The sequence below is a fragment of the Oncorhynchus kisutch genome, unplaced genomic scaffold, assembly GCF_002021735.2.
Source record: "Oncorhynchus kisutch isolate 150728-3 unplaced genomic scaffold, Okis_V2 Okis05a-Okis16b_hom, whole genome shotgun sequence".
Taxonomy (NCBI): Eukaryota; Metazoa; Chordata; class Actinopteri; order Salmoniformes; family Salmonidae; genus Oncorhynchus; species Oncorhynchus kisutch.
The window spans coordinates 5833981-5858746 of record NW_022261982.1 but is presented as its reverse complement, the minus strand read 5'-3'; the positions used below and the strand labels follow the sequence as shown (position 1 = coordinate 5858746).

At 46.6% G+C, this 24766-nt stretch overlaps 1 protein-coding gene across 1 annotated transcript in view; it reads left to right on the top strand.

Moving 5' to 3' along the window:
* LOC109878476 (vacuolar protein sorting-associated protein 8 homolog) overlaps nt 1-24766 on the top strand; it is a 93244-nt gene that overhangs the window by 36650 nt on the left and 31828 nt on the right. The window contains 11 exon segments of the mRNA XM_031813331.1: nt 3870-3921; nt 4103-4145; nt 4877-4949; nt 10007-10126; nt 12131-12202; nt 15546-15566; nt 15568-15667; nt 19464-19546; nt 19703-19785; nt 20371-20455; nt 20543-20731. Coding sequence (XP_031669191.1) covers nt 3870-3921; nt 4103-4145; nt 4877-4949; nt 10007-10126; nt 12131-12202; nt 15546-15566; nt 15568-15667; nt 19464-19546; nt 19703-19785; nt 20371-20455; nt 20543-20731 — 921 coding nt within the window.

The window sequence follows — 24766 nt, the reverse complement described above, 5'->3', positions numbered from 1 at the left end:
CCTATGGAGGTACTATAATACTGTTTAATGACTACATCACCCCTATGGAGGTACTATAATACTGTTTAATGACTACATCACCCCTATGGAGGTACTATAATACTGTTTAATGACTACATCACCCCTATGGAGGTACTATAATACTGTTTAATGACTACATCACCCCTATGGAGGTACTATAATACTGTTTAATGACTACATCACCCCTATGGAGGTACTATAATACTGTTTAATGACTACATCACCCCTATGGAGGTACTATAATACTGTTTAATGACTACATCACCCCTATGGAGGTACTATAATACTGTTTAATGACTACATCACCCCTATGGAGGTACTATAATACTGTTTAATGACTACATCACCCCTACGGAGGTACTATAATACTGTTTAATGACTACATCACCCCTACGGAGGTACTATAATACTGTTTAATGACTACATCACCCCCATGGAGGTACTATAATACTGTTTAATGACTACATCACCCCCATGGAGGTACTATAATACTGTTTAATGACTACATCACCCTATGGAGGTACTATAATACTGTTTAATGACTACATCACCCCTATGGAGGTACTATAATACTGTTTAATGACTACATCACCCCTATGGAGGTACTATAATACTGTTTAATGACTACATCACCCCTATGGAGGTACTATAATACTGTTTAATGACTACATCACCCCTATGGAGGTACTATAATACTGTTTAATGACTACATCACCCCTATGGAGGTACTATAATACTGTTTAATGACTACATCACCCCCATGGAGGTACTATAATACTGTTTAATGACTACATCACCCCCATGGAGGTACTATAATACTGTTTAATGACTACATCACCCCTATGGAGGTACTATAATACTGTTTAATGACTACATCACCCCTATGGAGGTACTATAATACTGTTTAATGACTACATCACCCCTATGGAGGTACTATAATACTGTTTAATGACTACATCACCCCCATGGAGGTACTATAATACTGTTTAATGACTACATCACCCCCATGGAGGTACTATAATACTGTTTAATGACTACATCACCCCTATGGAGGTACTATAATACTGTTTAATGACTACATCACCCCTATGGAGGTACTATAATACTGTTTAATGACTACATCACCCCTATGGAGGTACTATAATACTGTTTAATGACTACATCACCCCTATGGAGGTACTATAATACTGTTTAATGACTACATCACCCCTATGGAGGTACTATAATACTGTTTAATGACTACGTCACCCCTATGGAGGTACTATAATACTGTTTAATGACTACATCACTCCCAGAGTGACTGACAGGTTTCACCTTTAACCTTTAACCTTTCTTATTGTTTTCTTATTTCCTGGATATGAAAGAACCTACATATACAACACTATCTTCCACACACATTCTGTCTGTCTCGCTGTCTGTCTCGCTGTCTGTCTCGCTGTCTGTCTCGCTGTCTGTCTCGCTGTCTGTCTCGCTCTCTGTCTCGCTCTCTGTCTCGCTGTCTGTCTCGCTGTCTGTCTCGCTGTCTGTCTCGCTGTCTGTCTCGCTGTCTGTCTCGCTGTCTGTCTCGCTGTCTGTCTCGCTGTCTGTCTCGCTGTCTGTCTCGCGCTGTCTGTCTCGCTGTCTGTCTCGCTGTCTGTCTCGCTCTCTCTGGCTCTCGCTCTCTCTGGCTCTCGCTCTCTCTGTCTCGCTCTCTCTCTCTTTCTCTCTGGCTCTCCCTCTCTCTGTCTCCCTCTCTCTCTGTTTCTCTCTCTCTGTTTCTCTCTCTCTGTTTCTCTCTCTCTGTCTCACTCTCTCTCTGTCTCGCTCTCTCTCTCTCTGTCTCTCTCTCTCCTCTGTCTCTCTCTCTGTCTCTCTCTCTCCTCTGTCTCTCTCTCGGTCTCACTCTCTCTCTCTCTCTGTCTCTCTCTCTCTCCTTCCTTTGTGGGACTGATCCTCTTAGTCTGAAGGTAGATGAAAGCTGAGTGTGTGTTGTTCAGCTACTCCTCTGAACCCACAGATGAAAGCAGACTGATGGGGGGGAGGTATATGTATTACAGGTGTCCTCTCTGGTTCTCTCTGCCTCTCTCTGGTACTCTCTGCCTCTCTGATTCTCTCTGCCTCTCTCTGGTTATCTGGTTCTCTCTGCCTCTCTCTGGTTCTCTCTGCCTCTCTCTGCCTCTCTGGTTCTCTCTGCCTCTCTCTGGTTATCTGGTTCTCTCTGCCTCTCTCTGGTTATCTGGTTCTCTCTGCCTCTCTCTGGTTATCTGGTTCTCTCTGCCTCTCTCTGGTTATCTGGTTCTCTCTGCCTCTCTCTGGTTCTCTCTGCCTCTCTCTGGTTATCTGGTTCTCTCTGCCTCTCTCTGGTTATCTGGTTCTCCCTGCTTCTCTCTGCCTCTGGTTCTCTCTGCCTCTCTCTGGTTATCTGGTTCTCTCTGCCTCTCTCTGGTTATCTGGTTATCTCTGCCACTCTCTGGTTATCTGGTTCTCTCTGCCTCTCTCTGGTTCTCTGGTTCTCTCTGCCTCTCTCTGGTTATCTGGTTCTCCATGCCTCTCTCTGCCTCTGGTTCTCTCTGCCTCTCCCTGCCTCTGGTTCTCTCTGCCTCTCTCTGGTTATCTGGTTCTCTCTGCCTCTCTCTGGTTATCTGGTTCTCTCTGCCACTCTCTGGTTATCTGGTTCTCTCTGCCTCTCTCTGGTTCTCTGGTTCTCTCTGCCTCTCTCTGGTTATCTGGTTCTCCCTGCCTCTCTCTGCCTCTGGTTCTCTCTGCCTCTCTCTGGTTCTCTCTGCCTCTCTCTGGTTATCTGGTTCTCCAAATCAAATCAAATCAAATTTATTTATATAGCCCTTCGTACATCAGCTGATATCTCAAAGTGCTGTACAGAAACCCAGCCTAAAACCCCAAACAGCAAGCAATGCAGGTGGAGAAGCACGGTGGCTAGGAAAAACTCCCTAGAAAGGCCAATACCTAGGAAGAAACCTAGAGAGGAACCAGGCTATGTGGGGTGGCCAGTCCTCTTCTGGCTGTGCCGGGTGGAGATTATAACAGAACATGGTCAAGATGTTCAATGTTCATAAATGACCAGCATGGTCGAATAATAATAAGGCAGAACAGTTGAAACTAGAGCAGCAGCACAGTCAGGTGGAAGTTGAAACTGGAGCAGCAGCATGGCCAGGTAGACTGGGGACAGCAAGGAGTCATCATGTCAGGTAGTCCTGGGGCATGGTCCTAGGGCTCAGGTCCTCCGAGAGAGAGAAAGAAAGAGAGAAGGAGAGAATTAGAGAACGCACACTTAGATTCACACAGGACACCGAATAGGACAGGAGAAGTACTCCAGATATAACAAACTGACCCCAGCCCCCCGACACATAAACTACTGCAGCATAAATACTGGAGGCTGAGACAGGAGGGGTCAGGAGACACTGTGGCCCCATCCGAGGACACCCCCGGACAGGGGGTGCCTCTCTCTGCCTCTGGTTCTCTCTGCCTCTCCCTGCCTCTGGTTCTCTCTGCCTCTCTCTGGTTATCTGGTTCTCTCTGCCTCTCTCTGGTTATCTGGTTCTCTCTGCCTCTCTCTGGTTATCTGGTTCTCTCAGCACCATTATCTACCAGTCCCCTGGGGAGCGACGGGGACTTTGATTTGTTCGATGAACCAACCTAAACTAAAAGGAATCTAACAGAAATGAAAGAAGCCCTAAGGCTGCTGGGAAAATCCTTTTGAAATATGAGACGAGGTGTCACAAAGAATCCTGATAAAGAAATGATGTAGTGCTACGGCTAAAGCCTAGGGACAAACTGTCAGAGAGAGTGGAGTTTTTAATCAAAGGAGATGTATGAACTTGACCCCTGAGGTTTCTCTTCCTGTGTTTCAGAAACTCTTCCAGGTCATTGGCCCCCCGCTGAGAGAAGGCAGGGCCCTCACAGGTAGGCACTGATTCCATGATTCATTGAACACCAGCCTGGAGATCTTAGTGGGAGTAAAGGCAAGGCCCTCTGGAAATAAATCACTCAGAAAGAAGATTTGTGGTTTTTCAACATGTCAACATGTCTAATAACTAATAAATAAATAACTCAGAAAGAAGATTTGTCTATTTCTGCCTGACAGATGAACAGGTGGTGATGGGTAACAAGCTGCTTGTTTATATCAGGTACAGTCACACATATACATCCTGTCTCTCTCTCTGTCTCTCTCTCTGTCTCTCTCTCTGTCTCTCTCTGTCTCTCTCTCTCTCTCTCTCTTTCTATCTCTCCTTCTCTGTCTGTTTGTCTCTCTCTCTCTCTCCTTCTCTGTCTGTTTGTCTCTCTCTTTCTCTCTCTCCTTCTCTGTCTGTTTGTCTCTCTCTTTCTCTCTCTCTCAATCTCTCTTTCCTTCTGTCTGTTTGTCTCTCTCTCTCTCTCTCTCCTTTGTCTGTCTGTTTCTCTGTCTCTCTCTCTGTCTCTCTCTGTCTCTCTCTCTCTTTCTATCTCTCCTCTGTCTGTTTGTCTCTCTCTCTCTCTATCTCTCTCTCTCCTTCTCTGTCTGTTTGTCTCTCTCTCTCTCTCTCTCTCTCTCTTTCTCTCTCTCTCTCTCTCTCTCTCTCTCTCTCTCTCTCTCTCTCTCTCTCTCTCTCTCTCCTTCTCTGTCTGTTTGTCTCTCTCTCTCTCTCTCCTTCTCTGTCTGTCTCTCTCTCTCTCTCTCCTTCTCTGTCTGTCTCTCTCTTTCTCTCTCTCCTTCTCTGTCTGTTTGTCTCTCTCTCTCTCTCGATCTCTCTTTCCTTCTGTCTGTTTGTCTCTCTCTCTCTCTCTCTCCTTTGTCTGTCTGTTTCTCTCTCTCTCTCTCTCTCTCTCTCTCTCTCTCTCTCTCTCTGACACACAGTAATGTATTTCCTTCCTCCCTCAGCTGCTCTCTGGCAGGCCGGGCCTATCCACTAGGAGACATCCCAGAGGACCTGGTGTCTCAAGTCAAGAACCAGGTATGTGTGTGTATCAGGGACAGATTCCTGGAATGTTCCCCCCTTTGTGACAGACCTCTACATCCTCCATGTTGCTGTAAGGAGTGTGTTAATGAGGTATACCCCTCTACATCCCCCATGTTGCTGTAAGGCCTGTGTTAATGAGGTATCCTCTGTGTTGCTGTAAGGAGTGTGTTAATGAGGTATCCTCCTCTGTGTTGCTGTAAGGAGTGTGTTAATGAGGTATCCTCTGTGTTGCTGTAAGGAGTGTGTTAATGAGGTATCCTCCGTGTTGCTGTAAGGAGTGTGTTAATGAGGTATCCTCCGTGTTGCTGTAAGGAGTGTGTTAATGAGGTATCCTCCGTGTTGCTGTAAGGCGTGTGTTAATGAGGTATACTCTTCCATGTTGCTGTAAGGCCTGTGTTAATGAGGTATCCTCTGTGTTGCTGTAAGGACTGTGTTAATGAGGTATCCTCATCTCTCTGCAGGGTGTTTCCTCTCTGTAGTTCTTCAAATGACTGATTAGGGTGTTGGGGGCATTGGACACAGTAACACACTAACACACACACTAGCAGTAACACACACTAGCAATAACACACACTAGCAGTAACACACACTAGCAGTAACACACACACTAGCAGTAACACACACTAGCAGTAAACACACACACTAGCAGTAGCACACACACTAGCAGTAACACACACTAGCAGTAACACACACTAGCAGTAACACACACTAGCAGTAACACACACACTAGCAGTAACACACACACTAGCAGTAACACACACACTAGCAGTAACACACACACTAGCAGTAACACACACACTAACACACACTAGCAGTAACACTCACTAGCAGTAACACTCACTAGCAGTAACACACACACTAGCAGTAACACACACTAGAAGTAACACACACTAGAAGTAACACACACTAGCAGTAACACACACACTAGCAGTAACACACACACTAGCAGTAACACACACACTAGCAGTAACACACACTAGCAGTAACACTCACTAGCAGTAACACTCACTAGCAGTAACACACACACTAGCAGTAACACACACACTAGAAGTAACACACACTAGCAGTAACACACACACTAGCAGTAACACACACACTAGCAGTTAACACACACACACACAGCGTAACAGTAACAGTAACACTCACGGTAACAGTAACACTCACGGTAACAGTAACACACACGGTAACACTAGCAGTAACACTCAGGGTAACAGTAACACACACGGTAACAGTAACACACACGGTAACAGTAAACACACACGGGTAACAGCAACCACACACGGTAACAGTAACCACACACGGTAACAGTAACACTCAGGGTAACCAGTAACACTCAGGGTAACAGTAACACTCAGGGTAACAGTAACACTCAGGGTAACAGTAACACTCAGGGTAACAGTAACCCACACGGTAACAGTAACACTCACGGTAACAGTAACCCACACGGTAACAGTAACACTCACGGTAACAGTAACAGTAGCAGTAACACTCAGGGTAACAGTAACACTCACGGTAACACTAGCAGTAACACTCAGGGTAACAGTAACACTCAGGGTAACAGTAACCCACACGGTAACAGTAACACTCACGGTAACAGTAACCCACACGGTAACAGTAACACTCACGGTAACAGTAACAGTAGCAGTAACACTCAGGGTAACAGTAACACTCACGGTAACACTAGCAGTAACACTCAGGGTAACAGTAACACTCAGGGTAACAGTAACAGTAACACTCAGGGTAACAGTAACAGTAACACTCAGGGTAACAGTAACACTCAGGGTAGCAGTAACACTCAGGGGTAACAGTAACACACACGGTAACAGTAACACACACGGTAACAGTAACACACACGGTAACAGTAACACACACGGTAACAGTAACACTCAGGGTAACAGTAACACTCACGGTAACAGTAACACTCACGGTAACAGTATCAAATCAAATCAAATTTATTTATATAGCCCTTTGTACATCAGCTGATATCTCAAAGTGCTGTACAGAAACCCAGCCTAAAACCCAAACAGCAAGCAATGCAGGTGTAGAAGCACGGTGGCTAGGAAAAACTCCCTAGAAAGGCCAAAACCTAGGAAGAAACCTAGAGAGGAACCAGGCTATGTGGGGTGGCCAGTCCTCTCCTGGCTGTGCCGGGTGGAGATTATAACTGAACATGGCCAAGATGTTCAAATGTTCATAAATGACCAGCATGGTCGAATAATAATAAGGCAGAACAGTTGAAACTGGAGCAGCAGCACAGTAAACAGTAACACTCAGGGTAACAGTAACACTCAGGTAACAGTAACACTCACGGTAACAGTAACACTCAGGGTAACAGTAACAGTAACACTAACGGCAACAGTAACACTCACGGTAACAGTAACAGTAACACTCAGAGTAACAGTAACACTCACGGCAACAGTAACACTCACGGTAACAGTAACACTCGCGGTAACAGTAACAGTAACACTCAGGGTACAGTAACACCCAGGGTAACAGTAACACTCAGGGTAACAGTAACACTCAGGGTAACAGCAACACTCAGGGTAACAGTAACACTCAGGGTAACAGTAACACTCAGGGTAACAGTAACACTCAGGGTAACAGTAACACTCAGGGTAACATACACTCACGGTAACAGTAACACTCACGGTAACAGTAACACTCACGGTAACAGTAACACTCACTGTACTGTGTGTGGGGGGGATTGATGTTAGTGTGACGTTGAACAGGTGTAATAGCCTATGTGTCATCTGTGTGTGTGTGTGTCCATATGCATGTGTCGGATGTGTGTGTGTGTCCATATGCATGTGTCGGATGTGTGTGTGTGTCCATATGCATGTGTCGGATGTGTGTGTGTGTCCATATGCATGTGTCGGATGTGTGTGTGTGTCCATATGCATGTGTCGGATGTGTGTGTGTGTGTGTCCATATGCATGTGTCTGTGTGTGTGTGTGTCCATATGCATGTGTCAGATGTGGTGTGTCGGATGTGTGTGTGGTGTCTGATGTATTGTGTAAGGGAGTCCGGTCAGGGTGAATTGTAGAACATGATCAAGAGAGACAGAGAGGTTTGATCTCTGAGAGACTGTTTTCCTCCTGCTCGATTTCATCCCTCTTTCCTCTCATCCCTCTCTCCTCTCATCCCTCTCCCCCCCTCTCTCCTCCCTCTTCCCTCTCTCCTCTCCTCCCCTCTCTCCTCTCCTCCCTCTTCCCTCTCTCCTCTCCTCCCTCTTTCCTCTCCCTCCTCCTCTCTCTCTCCTCTCTCCCTCCTCCTCTCTCCTCTCTCTTTCTCCTCTCTCCCTCTCTCTCTCTCCTCTCTCTCTCCTCTCCCTCCTTTCCTTTCTCTCTCCTCTCTCTCTCCTCCTTTCTTTCTCCTCTCTCTCTCCTCCTTTCTTTCTCCTCTCTCCTCTCTCCTCCTTTCTTTCTCCTCTCTCTCTCCTCCTTTCTCTCTCCTCTCTCCTCCTTTCTTTCTCCTTTCTTTCTCCTCTCTCCTCTCTCCTCCTTTCTTTCTCCTCTCTCTCTCCTCTCCCTCCTCCTCCTCCCTCCTCCTCTCTCCTCTCTCTCTCTCCTCTCCCTCTCTCCTCTCTCCTCTCCCTCCTCCTCCCTCCTCGTCTCTCCTCTCTCTCTCTCCTCTCCCTCCTCTCTCCTCTCTCTCTCCTCCCTCCTCCTCCTCCTCCCTCCTCTCTCTCTCTCCTCTCCCTCTCCCTCCTCCTCCCTCCTTTTCTCTCCTCCTCCCTCATCTTTGATAGGAAGTGTTATCATCCACAATTATGAGGCAGAGGTGTGGATGAAGGAGGCTGTACACCTGTTCAACTCTCCCCTCATCTCCCTCTCGCCACCTCCCTTCTTTATCTTTGAAGCCCCTTCTCTCCCTCGTCTATGTCCCAAATCTCACACACACTTCAAATGGCTGCTCAATAATGTAGTGATTGTGTTCTGTCTGAATGGGGCGATAATGGGACATATCCTTTCATGTTCTGTCGCTCTCTCTCTGTTTCTCTCCTTTCTTTCTTTCTATCTTTCTTTCTTTCTCTAAATGGCCTCTCAATAATGTAGTGATTGCAGAGATGGAGTTGTTTTGTGTTCTGATTGAATGGGAGGATAATGGGCCATATTCTTTCATGTTCTGTCGCTCCCTCTTTCTCTCTCTGTTTTTCTTTCTCTCTCTGTTTCTCTCTCTCTCTCTCTCTCTCTCTCTCTCTCTCTCTCTCTCTCTCTTCATGGCCTCTCAATAATGTAGTGATTGCAGAGAGGGAGTTGTATTCTGTCTGAATGGGAGGATAATGGGACATATTCTTTCATGTTCGCTCTCTCTCTGCATGTTTATATCTGGGATGCCACGGCAACCACACAGGTTAGGATGAGAGGCTAGTGTGTGTGTGTGGGGGGTATCCATGGAAACCAGGTTCCCATGTGACGATGTGCTGGTTTTTCATACAGATGGCAGATCAATGTTCCATGTATGTTAAGTGATGTTGTTTTGAGGAAGTGATGAACTTTAACATACCACTGGTGTCTCTGTCTCTGTGTGTGTGTCTCTCTCTGTGTGTGTGGTGTGTGTGTCTCTCTGTGTGTGTGTGTGTGTCTCTCTGTGTGTGTGTGTGTGTGTCTCTCTCTGTGTGTGTGTGTGTGTGTCTCTCTGTGTGTGTGTGTGTGTCTCTCTGTGTGTGTGTGTGTCTCTGTGTGTGTGTGTGTGTCTCTCTGTGTGTGTGTGTGTGTGTCTCTCTCTGTGTGTGTGTGTGTGTGTCTCTCTGTGTGTGTGTGTGTGTCTCTCTGTGTGTGTGTGTGTCTCTGTGTGTGTGTGTGTGTCTCTCTGTGTGTGTGTGTGTGTCTCTCTGTGTGTGTGTGTGTGTCTCTGTGTGTGTGTGTGTCTCTCTGTGTGTGTGTCTCTCTGTGTGTGTGTCTCTCTGTGTGTGTGTCTCTCTGTGTGTGTGTCTCTCTGTGTGTGTGTCTCTGTGTGTGTGTGTGTCTCTGTGTGTGTGTGTGTGTCTCTGTGTGTGTGTTGTGTGTCTTTCTCTCTGTGTGTGTGTTGTGTGTGGTGTCCTCTCCAGGGTGTTTGAGTTCCTGATCAGGCTCCACTCTGCGGAGGCGGGTCAGGAGGAGGAGTTGTACCCTTACATCAGAACCCTGGTCCACTTCCACACACCAGAGTTCCTCAACGTTCTGGCCCTGGTGAGCCAAGTCTGGGAAACACTACAGAATACTACAACCACACCTCAGAGAACTACAAGTACAACTCCACCCACACAGGGAGAGGTAGAAGTCTAGCATGGGTCTTACTTAGCCTATGAGGCAGACAATCAACCAATCAATTCTTCAATTGATTGATTTGACCAACTAATTTAAGAATTGTTTTTAAAGGAGCACTGAGCATCGTTTCAGTCAACAGCCAATCAATCAATCAGTCAACAGTCAGTCAACAGTCAATCAGTCAGTCAACAGTCAGTCAACAGTCAGTCAACAAGTCAACAGTCAATCAATCAGTCAACAGTCATCAATCAGTCAACAGTCAATCAATCAGTCAACAGTCAATCAATCAGTCAACAGTCAATCAATCAGTCAACAGTCAATCAATCAGCCAACAGTCAATCAATCAGCCAACAGTCAATCAATCAATCAGTCAACAGTCAATCAATCAATCAGTCAACAGTCAATCAATCAGTCACAGTCAATCAATCAGTCCAACAGTCAATCAATCAGTCAATCAATCAGTCAAACAGTCAATCAATCAGTCAATCAATCAATCAGTCAACAGTCAATACAATCAATCTGTCATTATTAATGATCACCCACTGCCTCCGTCCGCCAGTCAGTCAGTTAACCAGCTGTACCAATCGTTCAGGTCTCTACAAGTCTACAGACACAGCTGGTCAGTCAACATGTAAGTAGGAGTCATTCTGCCACTTGGTTTGTTTTTCAACACATCAAGAGGTTCTGTCAGACTGTCTCTCTGCTTTCACCTTCTGATCAACCTGTTCCACTGACTCCTTTTACTTTTTTAGTTAAACGCTTTGTGTGTCCGTGTGCGTGCGTGTGTCCGTGCGTGCGTGTGTCCGTGCGTGCGTGTGTCCGTGCGTGTGTGTGTCCGTGCGTGTGTGTGTCCGTGCGTGTGTGTCCGTGCGTGTGTGTCCGTGCGTGGTGTGTCCGTGCGTGTGTGTCCGTGCGTGTGTGTGTCCGTGCGTGTGTGTCCGTGCGTGGTGTGTCCGTGCGTGGTGTGTCCGTGCGTGTGTGTCCGTGCGTGTGGTGTCCCGTGCGTGTGTGTCCGTCGTGTGTGTGTCCGTGCGTGTGTGTGTCCGTGCGTGTGTGTGTCCGTGCGTGTGTGTGTCCGTGCGTGTGTGTCCGTGTGTGTGTGTCCGTGTGTGTGTGTCCGTGTGTGTGTGTGTCCGTGTGTGTGTGTGTCCGTGTGTGTGTGTGTCCGTGCGTGTGTGGTGTGTCCGTGCGTGTGTGTGTGTCCGTGCGTGTGCGTGCGTGCGTGCGTGTGTGTGTCCGTGCGTGTGTGTCCGTGCGTGTGTGTGTCCGTGCGTGTGTGGTGTGTCCGTGCGTGTGTGTGTGTCCGTGCGTGTTGTGTGTGTCCGTGTGTGTGTGTGTGTGTGTGTGTCCGTGTGTGTGTGTGTCCGTGAGTGTGTGTCCGTGAGTGTGTGTCCGTGCGTGTGTGTCCGTGCGTGTGTGTCCGTGCGTGTGTGTCCGTGCGTGTGTGTCCGTGCGTGTGTGTCCGTGCGTGTGTGTCCGTGCGTGTGTGTGTGTCCGTGTGTGTGTGTCCGTGTGTGTGTGTCCGTGTGTGTGTGTGTCCGTGTGTGTGTGTGTCCGCGTGTGTGTGTGTCCGCGTGTGTGTGTGTGTGTCCGCGTGTGTGTGTGTGTGTCCGCGTGTGTGTGTGTGTGTCCGTGTGTGTCCGCGTGTGTCCGTGTGTGTGTGTCCGTGTGTGTGTGTCCGTGTGTGTGTGTCCGTGTGTGTGTGTCCGTGTGTGTGTGTCCGTGTGTGTGTGTCCGTGTGTGTGTGTCCGTGTGTGTGTGTCCTTGCGTGTGTGTGTGTGTGTCCGTGCGTGTGTGTGTGTGTGTGTCCGGCCAGCGGGGGGTAACAGTCCCAACATATGGTATTTGTTCTTCTCCTCGTGCAGATGCCCTCATGGTTTGTTTCTCTTTTGTCTCCACATTGTGTCTGTTCTCCGCCCTCCTCAGACGTTGGAGGACTTTAAGAATGACAAGCAGGCTCTGGAATACCAGCAGAGGATTGTAGACATTTTACTGAAGGTACAGCATCTCTCTCTATTTCAATGTAAGGGCTTTGTTGGCATGGGAACATATGTTTACATTGTCAAAGCAAGTGAACTAGATAACTTCCTCTCTTTTCTTCTCTTTCTCTCCCTCTCTCTTTGACTGAACTTCCTCTCTTTTCTTCTCTTCTCTCCCTCTCTCTTTGACTGAACTTCCTCTCTTTTCTTCTCTTTCTCTCCCTCTCTCTTTGACTGAACTTCCTCTCGTTTCTTCTCTTTCTCTCCCTCTCTTTGACTGAACTTCCTCTCGTTTCTTCTTTCTCTCCCTCTCTCTTTGACTGAACTTCCTCTCTTTTCTTCTCTTTCTCTCCCTCTCTCTTTGACTGAACTTCCTCTCGTTTCTTCTCTTTCTCTCCCTCTCTCTTTGACTGAACTTCCTCTCGTTTCTTCTATTTCTCTCCCTCTCTCTTTGACTGAACTTCCTCTCGTTTCTTCTCTTTCTCTCCCTCTCTCTTTGACTGAACTTCCTCTCGTTTCTTCTCCTTCTCTCCCTCTCTCTTTGACTGAACTTCCTCTCGTTTCTTCTCTTTCTCTCCCTCTCTCTTTGACTGAACTTCCTCTCTTTTCTTCTCTTTCTCTCCCTCTCTCTTTGACTGAACTTCCTCTCGTTTCTTCTCTTCTCTCCCTCTCTCTTTGACTGAACTTCCTCTCGTTTCTTCTCTTTCTCTCCCTCTCTCATTGACTGACTTCCTCTCGTTCTTCTCTTTCTCCTCCCTTCTCTCTCCCCCTCTCGCTTTGACTGAACTTCCTCTCGTTTCTTCTCTTTCTCTCCCTCTCTCTTTGACTGAACTTCCTCTCGTTTCTCCTCTTTCTATCCCTCTCTCTCTGACTGAACTTCCTCTCGTTTCTTCTCTTTTCTCTCCTCTCTCTCTGACTGAACTTCCTCTCGTTTCTTCTCTTTCTCTCCCTCTCTCTCTGACTGAACTTCCTCTCGTTCTTCTCCTTTCTCTCCCTCTCTCTTTGCTGAACTTCCTCTCGTTTCTTCTTCTTTCTCTCCCTCTCTTTGACTGAACTTCCTCTCGTTTCTTCTCTCTTCTCTCCCTCTCTTTTTGACTGAACTTCTCTCGTTTCTTCTCTTCTCTCCCTCTCTCTTTGACTGAACTTTCCTCTCGTTTCTTCTTTCTCTCTCTCCCTCTCTCTTTGACTGAACTTCCTCTCGTTTCTTCTCTTTCTCTCCCTCTCTCTTTGACTGAACTTCCTCTCATTTCTTCTCTTTCTCCTCCTCCTCTCTCTTTGACTGAACTTCCCTCTCGTTTCTCCTCTTTCTCTCCCTCTCTCTGACTGAACTTCCTCTCGTTTCTTGCTCTTTCTCTCCCGCTCTCTTTGACTGAACTTCCTCTCGTTTCTTCTCTTTCTCTCCCTCTCTCTTTGACTGAACTTCCTCTCGTTTCTTCTCTTTCTCTCCCTCTCTCTTTGACTGAACCTCCTCTCGTTTCTTCTCTTTCTCTCCCTCTCTCTTTGACTGAACTTCCTCTCGTTTCTTCTCTTTCTCTCCCTCTCTCTCTGACTGAACTTCCTCTCGTTTCTTCTCTTTCTCTCCCTTCTCTTTGACTGAACTTCCTCTCGTTTCTTCTCTTCTCTCCCTCTCTCTTTGACTGAACTTCCTCTCGTTTCTTCTCTTTCTCTCCCTCTCTCTGACTGAACTTCCTCTCATTTCTTCTCTTTCTCTTTCTCTCCCTCTCTCTTTGACTGAACTTCCTCTCGTTTCTTCTCTTTCTCTCTCTTTGACTGAACTTCCTCTCGTTTCTTCTCTTTCTTTCCCTCTCTCTTTGACTGAACTTCCTCTCGTTTCTTTCCTCTTTCTCTCCCTCTCTCTTTGACTGAACTTCCTCTCGTTTCTCCTCTTTCTCTCCCTCTCTCTGACTGAACTCCCCTCGTTTTCTTCTCTTTCCTCCCTCTCTTGACTGAACTTCCTCTCGTTTCTTCTCTTTCTCTCCCTCTCTCTTTGACTGAACTTCCTCTCGTTTCTTCTCTTTCTCTCCCTCTCTCTTTGACTGAACTTCCTCTCGTTTCTTCTCTTTCTCTCCCGCTCTCTTTGACTGAACTTCCTCTCGTTTCTTCTCTTTCTCTCCCTCTCTCTTTGACTGAACTTCCTCTCGTTTCTTCTCTTCTCTCCCTCTTCTCTTTGACTGAACTTCCTCTCGTTTCTCCTCTTTCTCTCCCCCTCTCTTTGACTGAACTTTCCTCTCGTTTCTCCTCTTTCTCTCCCTCTCTCTTTGACTGAACTTCTCTCGTTCTTCTCTTTCTCTCCCTCTCTCTGACTGAACTTCCTCTCGTTTCTCCTCTTTCTATCCCTCTCTCTCTGGACTGAACTTCCTCTCGTTTCTTCTCTTTCTCTCCCTCTCTCTCTGACTGAACTTTCTCTCGTTTCTTCTCTTTCTCTCCCTCTCTCTTTGACTGAACTTCCTCTCGTTTCTTCTTTCTCTCCCTCTCTGACTGAACTTCCTCTCGTTTCTTCTCTTTCTCTCCCTCTCTTTTTGACTGAACTTCCTCTCGTTTCTTCTCTTTCTCTCCCTCTCTCTTTGACTGAACTTCCTCTCGTTTCTCCTCTTTCTATCCCTCTCTCTCTGACTGAACTTCCTCTCGTTTCTTCTCTTTCTCTCCCTCTCTCTCTGACTGAACTTCCTCTCGTTTCTTCTCTTTCTCTCCCTCTCTCTTTGACTGAACTTCCTCTCGTTTCTTCTTTCTCTCCCTCTCTTTGACTGAACTTCCTCTCGTTTCTTCTCTTTCTCTCCCTCTCTTTTTGACTGAACTTCCTCTCGTTTCTTCTTCTTTCTCTCCCTCTCTCTTTGACTGAACTTCCTCTCGTTTCTTCTTTCTCTCCCTCTCTCTTTGACTGAACTTCCTCTCGTTTCTTCTCTTTCTCTCCCTCTCTCTTTGACTGAACTTCCTCTCATTTCTTTCTCTTTCTCTCCCTCTCTCTTTGACTGAACTTCCTCTCATTTCTTCTCTTTCTCTCCCTCTCTCTTTGACTGAACTTCCTCTCGTTTCTCCTCTTCTTCCTCTCCCTCTCTCTGACTGAACTTCCCTCTCGTTTCTTCTCTTTCTCGCCCTCTCTCTTTGACTGAACTTCCTCTCGTTTCTTCTCTTTCTCTCCCTCTCTCTTTGACTGAACTTTCCTCTCGTTTCTCCTCTTTCTCTCCCCTCTCTTTGACTGAACTTCCTCTCGTTTATTCTCTTTCTCTCCCTCTCTCTTTGACTGAATCTTCCTCTCGTTTCTTCTCTTTCTCTCCCTCTCTCTTTGACTGAACTTCCTCTCGTTTCTCCTCTTTCTCTCCCTCTTTTTCTAACTGTTCTGTTCCTGTCTGTCTGTTTCCCAGGTGATGGTGGAGAACAGTGACTTTCACTCCCTCTCAGGTGGGCTCTCTGTTTACATTCCTGGCCCGCCAACTGGCCAAACCTGACAACACACTCTTCGTCAACAGGAAGCTCTTCGATCCAGGTGACCACTTAGAGCAGGAAGTCTCTCAGACAGGTCCCTGGGGAGCCATTCCACATAGAGTTTGTACTGGAGGAGATATGGGCGTGTTCCAGGTCATCGTCATTGCAGTTTCTCACAACGCCTGTTACTAACATCTTAGCAACCTGCATAAATATGATTCAGTAATAATCTGAGAGACGCAGGGCAGCGAAGACACAGCCGTTGTTTTTCATCATAAGATGTGTTATGTTCTGTGTTAAAGGGATAGATGTGTTCTGTGTTAAAGGGATAGATGTGTTCTGTGTTAAAGGGATAGATGTGTTATGTTCTGTGTTAAAGGGATAGATGTGTTCTGTGTTAAAGGGATAGATGTGTCTGTGTTAAAGGGATAGATGTGTTATGCTCTGTGTTAAAGGGATAGATGTGTTCTGTGTTAAAGGAATAGATGTGTTCTGTGTTAAAGGGATAGATGTGTTATGCTCTGTGTTAAAGGGATAGATGTGTTCTGCTCTGTGTTAAAGGGATAGATGTGTTATGTGTTAAAGGGATAGATGTGTTATGCTCTGTGTTAAAGGGATAGATGTGTTCTGTGTTAAAGGGATAGATGTGTTATGTTCTGTGTTAAAGGGATAGATGTGTTCTGTGTTAAAGGGATAGATGTGTTCTGTGTTAAAGGGATAGATGTGTTCTATGTTAAAGGGATAGATGTGTTCTGTGTTAAAGGGATAGATGTGTTATGCTCTGTGTTAAAGGGATAGATGTGTTATGTTCTGTGTTAAAGGGATAGATGTGTTATGTTCTATGTTAAAGGGATAGATGTGTTCTGTGTTAAAGGGATAGATGTGTTCTATGTTAAAGGGATAGATGTGTTATGTTCTGTGTTAAAGGGATAGATGTGTTCTGTGTTAAAGGGATAGATGTGTTATGTTCTATGTTAAGGGATAGATGTGTTAAAGGGATAGATGTGTTCTGTGTTAAAGGGATAGATGTGTTCTGTGTTAAAGGGATAGATGTGTTCTGTGGTTAAAGGGATAGATGTGTTATGTTCTGTGTTAAAGGGATAGATGTGTTATGTTCTATGTTAAAGGGATAGATGTGTTCTGTGTTAAAGGGATAGATGTGTTCTATGTTAAAGGGATAGATGTGTTATGTTCTGTGTTAAAGGGATAGATGTGTTATGTTCTATGTTAAAGGGATAGATGTGTTAAAGGGATAGATGTGTTCTGTGTTAAAGGGATAGATGTGTTCTGTGTTAAAGGGATAGATGTGTTCGTGTTAAAGGATAGATGTGTTCTGTGTTAAAGGGATAGATGTGTTCTGTGTTAAAGGGATAGATGTTTTATGTTAAAGGGATAGAATGTGTTCTGTGTTAAAGGGATAGATGTGTTCTGTGTTAAGGGGAGTAGATGTGTTATGTTCTGTGTTAAAGGGATAGATGTGTAATGTTCTGTGTTAAAGGGATAGATGTGCTCTGTGTTAACGGGATAGATGTGTTCTATGTTAAAGGGATAGATGTGTTCTGTGTTAAAGGGATAGATGTGTTATGTTCTGTGTTAAAGGGATAGATGTGTTCTGTGTTAAAGGGATAGATGTGTTCTGTGTTAAAGGGATAGATGTTTTATGTTAAAGGGATAGATGTGTTCTGTGTTAAAGGGATAGATGTGTTCTGTGTTAAGGGGATAGATGTGTTATGTTCTGTGTTAAAGGGATAGATGTGCTCTGTGTTAATGGGATAGATGTGTTCTATGTTAAAGGGATAGATGTGTTATGTTCTGTGTTAAAGGGATAGATGTGTTATGTTCTGTGTTAAAGGGATAGATGTGTTCTGTGTTAAAGGGATAGATGTGTTCTGTGTTAAAGGGATAGATGTGCTCTGTGTTAACGGGATAGATGTGTTCTATGTTAAAGGGATAGATGTGTTCTGTGTTAAGGGGATAGATGTGTTATGTTCTGTGTTAAAGGGATAGATGTGCTCTGTGTTAAAGGGATAGATGTGTTATGTTCTGTGTTAAAGGGATAGATGTGTTATGTTCTATGTTAAAGGGATAGATGTGTTCTGTGTTAAAGGGATAGATGTGTTCTATGTTAAAGGGATAGATGTGTTATGTTCTGTGTTAAAGGGATAGATGTGTTCTGTGTTAAAGGGATAGATGTGTTATGTTCTATGTTAAAGGGATAGATGTGTTAAAGGGATAGATGTGTTCTGTGTTAAAGGGATAGATGTGTTCTGTGTTAAAGGGATAGATGTGTTCTGTGTTAAAGGGATAGATGTGTTCTGTGTTAAAGGGATAGATGTGTTCTGTGTTAAAGGGATAGATGTGTTCTGTGTTAAAGGGATAGATGTGTTCTGTGTTAAGGGGATAGATGTGTTATGTTCTGTGTTAAAGGGATAGATGTGTAATGTTCTGTGTTAAAGGGATAGATGTGCTCTGTGTTAACGGGATAGATGTGTTCTATGTTAAAGGGATAGATGTGTTCTGTGTTAAAGGGATAGATGTGTTATGTTCTGTGTTAAAGGGATAGATGTGTTCTATGTTAAAGGGATAGATGTGTTCTGTGTTAAAGGGATAGATGTGTTCTGTGTTAAAGGGATAGATGTTTTATGTTAAAGGGATAGATGTGTTCTGTGTTAAAGGGATAGATGTGTTCTGTGTTAAGGGGATAGATGTGTTATGTTCTGTGTTAAAGGGATATATGTGCTCTGTGTTAATGGGATAGATGTGTTCTATGTTAAAGGGATAGATGTGTTATGTTCTGTGTTAAAGGGATAGATGTGTTATGTTCTGTGTTAAAGGGATAGATGTGTTCTGTGTTAAAGGGATAGATGTGTTCTGTGTTAAAGGGATAGATGTGTTATGTTCTGTGTTAAAGGGATAGATGTGTTATGTTCTGTGTTAAAGGGATAGATGTGCTCTGTGTTAACGGGATAGATGTGTTCTATGTTAAAGGGATAGATGTGTTATGTCACCTCCCAGCTACAGGATTCTACTCTGTGAATGTTCATTGGGCCTCAAGTGAGGAGTTGGCACTTAACACCTGGCTCCAAACAGCTGCTTCACACAGGAAGAGGATAGATGTGTTTATGTACTCAGTATAAAGCCTTCCTGTAGTGTGACTAACTGACTGGAGCCGTGTTCTATTGAAACTGGGCAGTAGGAGAACCTGGAGCCGTGTTCTATTGAAACTGGGCAGTAGGAGAACCTGGAGCCGTGTTCTATTGAAACTGGGCAGTAGGAGAATTTGGAGCCGTGTTCTATTGAAACTGGGCAGTAGGAGAACCTGGAGCCGTGTTCTATTGAAACTGGGCAGTAGGAGAACCTGGAGTAGTGGTGTTCTATTGAAACTGGGCAGTAGGAGAACCTGGAGCCGTGTTGTTCTATTGAAACTGGGCAGTAGGAGAACCTGGAGCCGTGTTGTGTTCTATTGAAACTGGGCAGTAGGAGAACCTGGAGTAGTGTTGTTCTATTGAAACTGGGCAGTAGGAGAACCTGGAGCCGTGTTCTATTGAAACTGGGCAGTAGGAGAACCTGGAGCTGTGTTCTATTGAAACTGGGCAGTAGGAGAACCTGGAGCTGTGTTCTATTGAAACTGGGCAGTAGGAGAACCTGGAGCCGTGTTGTGTTCTATTGAAACTGGGGCAGTAGGAGAACCTGGAGCCGTGTTCTATTGAAACTGGACAGTAGGAGAACCTGGAGCCGTGTTCTATTGAAACTGGGCAGTAGGAGAACCTGGAGCCGTGTTCTATTGAAACTGGGCAGTAGGAGAACCTGGAGCCGTGTTGTGTTCTATTGAAACTGGGCAGAAGGAGAACCTAGAGCTATGTTTTGTGTTGTTGTTCCACAGGTTCTGGAGTTCCTGTGTAGTCCAGACGACGACTCCAGACACACAGAGAGACAACAGGTAGACCACTCTGTCACTATAAGGTTCAGGACTAAAGTCGTGCACTATTTACGGAATAGGGTGCCATTTCAGATTTGCCTTAGCGCTCTTTTTCTAAGCGTAGCCTGTGGATTGGTCAGGTAATGTGATCCAGTAGAGGCTGTGATTGGTTCCCAGGTGCTGTTGGAGCTGCTGCAGGTGGGAGGTGTGGTCCAGTTTGATGAGGGACGACTACTGGGACTGGCTGAGAAGGCAGAGTTGTGAGTTATCCTCTATTATCCTCTCTCTCTCTCTCTCTCGCTCTCTCTCTCTCGCTCCTCTCTCTCTCTCTCTCTCTCTCTCTCTCTCTCTCTCTCGCGCGCTCTGTCTCTCGCGCTCTGTCTCTCGCGCTCTGTCTCTCGCGCTCTGTCTCTCGCGCTCTGTCTCTCGCGCTCTGTCTCTCGCGCTCTGTCTCTCGCGCTCTGTCTCTCGCGCTCTGTCTCTCTCTCTCTCTCTCTCTCCTCTCTCTCTCTCTCTCTGTCTCTATGAATATACTTGTATATTATATATACTATATTCAACCACTATTAACTCCTCCTCCTCTCTCTCTCCCCCTCCTCTCTCCCTCCATCCCCCTCTCTCTCTCTCCCTCCCTCCCTCCCCCTCTCTCTCTCCCTCCCCCTCTCTCTCTCCCTCCTCTCTCTCTCCCTCCTCTCTCTCCACCCTCTCTCTCTCCCTCCTCCTCTCTCCCTTTCCCTTTCCCTCTCTCCCTTCCCCTCTCTCTCTCCCTCCTCCTCTCTCTCTCCTCCTCTCTCTCCTCCTCCTCTCTCCCTCTCTCTCTCCCTCCCCCTCTGTCCTCCTCTCAGCTACCAGATCTGTGAGTTTCTGTATGAGCAGAAGCATCTGTATGATAAGATTCTGGACTGCTACCTCAGAGACCCTCTGAGAAAGGTAGTGTGCAGCGTACCACCCAGTAGACAGTAGGTTCTGACCCTTGTATGGATGAAGTTCACACTGGTCTTATTGACATGTCAACAGGAAGAGATCTTCAACTACATCCACAACCTGCTGTCCATGCCTGGCTACAGCTCAGAGGAGAAACACTGTGTCTGGGAGAAGGCCCTGCTGCACATTGCGGAGCTGGTGACCCTTGACCCTGCCAAGTCAGCTGACCTGGTGGCCATGCATTTCCCTGAGGAAGTACGACCCATCATCACCAGACTACAGGTCAGCTGACACGGCCCTCTAGTTTGTTCTTCACTGGTTGCCCTTTTCTTGTGGCAACAGGTCACAAATCTTGCTGCTGTGATGTCACACTGTGGTATTTCACCCAGTAGATATGGGAGTTGGATTTGTTTTCTAATTCTTTGTGGATCTGTGTAATCTGAGGGAAATATGTGTCTCTAATATGGTCATAGATTTGGCAGGAGGTTAGGATGTGCAGCTCAGTTTCCACCTCATGTTGTGGGCAGTGTTGAACCTGCAGTGGTTCGTCCTTTAAAAGTTCCAGCGTACTGCGGGTTGCATGGTGCCACTGTTACTATTAATGCTAGTTAGTGATAGTTTGACCACCGGAGGGCGTGTTTGAGAAGCATTTGATAGCCTTCAATAGTGGCTGTACTCGAGAAATGAAAACCTAGTATAGGTTTTAATATTATGGTGTTTCTATTCCAAGAAAAACTAAAAACCCTCAGGGTTTATGTTAGGATGGAACGGAGAATATGACGCTGTACAACGTGATGGTGGTGAGTACAGTACTGGGCTATTGAACTAGAGAATCCCTGTGTCGTGCGGACCGGGGTTCAATTCCCCGACGGGGAGGAAGGAGTAGGATGTCCTTGTAAGTAAGACTATGACTTGCCTAATAAAGGTTACACTAAGAGCATAACATTTCTACACTCTAACTGTATAATTGTAGTCTAACCAATACTCAAATGGAGATTCAGTCAAAATGTAGATCTGATAGATTTATCAGGACCAGTCCCCATGCTTGTCTCAGAGCAGCTCTAAACAGCTGAAATGGTTGTAGTTGCTTCAAATCCTATTGTTTCTAACCTCAATATGCTCTTTAAATGAATAAGACCCACACGGCACATTACTCAACACTAGTGAGACTCATGTCGCCTAAAATACGACGTGACTTTCCGCCAATAATTGCATTTAGAGGATTGGAGGATATTTCTGTAATTCAGTGATATTTATTCCCGTAGTGATTCGTTATGGATCCATAACTAAATAAACATTGGCATTTTGAAACAGTATTTTTATCATTCTATTAATGAAAGCATAAAGATGCCATTATTAGGCGGTAGGGGCGGCAGGGTAGCCTAGTGGTTAGAGTGTTGGACTAGTAACCGCAAGGTTGCAAGTTCAACCCCTGAGCTGACAAGGTACAATCTGTCGTTCTAGTGTAGTGGTTAGAGTGTAGAGGCGGCAGGGGTAGCCTAGTGGTTAGAGTGTAGAGGCGGCAGGGTAGCCTAGTGGTTAGAGTGTAGGGGCGGCAGGGTAGCCTAGTGGTTAGAGTGTAGGGGCGGCAGGGTAGCCTAGTGGTTAGAGTGTAGAGGCGGCAGGGTAGCCTAGTGGTTAGAGTGTAGGGGCGGCAGGGTAGCCTAGTGGTTAGAGTGTAGGGGCGGCAGGGTAGCCTAGTGGTTAGAGTGTAGGGGCGGCAGGGTAGCCTAGTGGTTAGAGTGTAGGGGCGGCAGGGTAGCCTAGTGGTTAGAGTGTAGGGGCGGCAGGGTAGCCTAGTGGTTAGAGTGTAGGGGCGGCAGGGTAGCCTAGTGGTTAGAGTGTAGGGGCGGCAGGGTAGCCTAGTGGTTAGAGTGTAGAGGCGGCAGGGTAGCCTAGTGGTTAGAGTGTAGAGGCGGCAGGGTAGCCTAGTGGTTAGAGTGTAGAGGCGGCAGGGTAGCCTAGTGGTTAGAGTGTAGAGGCGGCAGGGGAGCCTAGTGGTTAGAGTGTAGGGGCGGCAGGGTAGCCTAGTGGTTAGAGTGTAGAGGCGGCAGGGGAGCCTAGTGGTTAGAGTGTAGAGGCGGCAGGGTAGCCTAGTGGTTAGAGTGTAGGGGCGGCAGGGTAGCCTAGTGGTTAGAGTGTAGGGGCGGCAGGGTAGCCTAGTGGTTAGAGTGTAGGGGCGGCAGGGTAGCCTAGTGGTTAGAGTGTAGGGGCGGCAGGGTAGCCTAGTGGTTAGAGTGTAGGGGCGGCAGGGTAGCCTAGTGGTTAGAGTGTAGAGGCGGCAGGGGAGCCTAGTGGTTAGAGTGTAGAGGCGGCAGGGTAGCCTAGTGGTTAGAGTGTAGGGGCGGCAGGGTAGCCTAGTGGTTAGAGTGTAGGGGCGGCAGGGGAGCCTAGTGGTTAGAGTGTAGGGGCGGCAGGGTAGCCTAGTGGTTAGAGTGTAGAGGCGGCAGGGGAGCCTAGTGGTTAGAGTGTAGGGGCGGCAGGGTAGCCTAATGGTTAGAGTGTAGGGGCGGCAGGGTAGCCTAGTGGTTAGAGTGTAGAGGGCGGCAGGGTAGCCTAGTGGTTAGAGTGTAGAGGCGGCAGGGTAGCCTAGTGGTTAGAGTGTAGAGGCGGCAGGGGAGCCTAGTGGTTAGAGTGTAGAGGCGGCAGGGTAGCCTAGTGGTTAGAGTGTAGAGGCGGCAGGGGAGCCTAGTGGTTAGAGTGTAGGGGCGGCAGGGGAGCCTAGTGGTTAGAGTGTAGAGGCGGCAGGGGAGCCTAGTGGTTAGAGTGTAGAGGCGGCAGGGTAGCCTAGTGGTTAGAGTGTAGAGGCGGCAGGGGAGCTAGTGGTTAGAGTGTATGGGCGGCAGGGTAGCCTAGTGGTTAGAGTGTAGGGGCGGCAGGGTAGCCTAGTGGTTAGAGTGTAGAGGCGGCAGGGTAGCCTAGTGGTTAGAGTGTAGGGGCGGCAGGGTAGCCTAGTGGTTAGAGTGTAGGGGCGGCAGGGTAGCCTAGTGGTTAGAGTGTAGAGGCGGCAGGGTAGCCTAGTGGTTAGAGTGTAGGGGCGGCAGGGTAGCCTAGTGGTTAGAGTGTAGGGGCGGCAGGGTAGCCTAGTGGTTAGAGTGTAGGGGCGGCAGGGTAGCCTAGTGGTTAGAGTGTAGGGGCGGCAGGGTAGCCTAGTGGTTAGAGTGTTGGACTAGTAACCGCAAGGTTGCAAGTTCAAACCCCTGAGCTGACAAGGTACAAATCTGTCGTTCTGCCCCTGAACAGGCAGTTAACCCACTGTTCCTAGGCCGTCATTGAAAATAAGAATTTGTTCTTAACTGACTTGCCTAGTTAAATAAAGGTAAAAAAATATATATAAAAAATATTTTAGTTTGAAGGTGCAGACTGGCGCTAAGAACAGAACAGCGGGAACCTTTCCCTCGTCAGCACCATTATTAGGGCAATGCCCTTCGTGTTACCAGTGTAGCGGGGGGGGGGGGGGGGGGGTCCACCCTCCTCCCCCTTCCTCCTCCTCCCTTCCCCATGGGCTAGGTCAGTCTTCTGTGCGCGGCTCTGCAGCCCATCCCGTGCCCCCTGCCCTCTTTGCCTTGAACCTCGTGAGCTTTCAGTAGATACAGCTGGAGAAACTGCAAGGTAATCTCATTGTGAGCCACTCGGGAGCCATGACCAATATGACCAATATATATTGTCCTGCTAATAACAGGGTTCATAATATATCTGAGAGAATATCCAACGGGCTTTTATATCATTCTAAATTAATAATAATAATAATCATCGCTTTGTATAAAAAATAACAATATTTTGGAGATTATTTCATTTTCAAATAACGTAAAATGAGCGAGGGAAAAAGTCTAGGCCGGGACGGGTATTAAACCAGCATCTGTAGCAATACAGTTTACACTGCTATGCAGTGTCTCAGACCGCTGTGCCACTCAGTCCGCTGTACAATGTGACCGGTCTGTAGTGGCTCCTACACTACTACTGTCTGAGCTAAATCACCCTAACACAATAAAATAATAGAAACCTTAGTGAGTCATACTGAGGTCGTACACAATTATCAGTTTCTATATAGGTTTATGCCGCCCATTCATTGTCAGTTAGAGACACAGTAGGACCCAAAAGCATAATCGGTGCTCTAACGCCCCCTTATCTGGAGAAATGAAGTGGTGACGCAGGGTACTGTACTAAACATTACCTCTAAGTCCCTGTGCATAATCGCACAACTTTTAGTGGCGCAACCACTGTAGCCTGTCTTTTCTTGAGAGTCAGGTCTGCCTACGGCGGCCTTTCTCAATAGCAAGGCTATGCTCACTGAGCTTGTACATAGTCAAAGCTTTA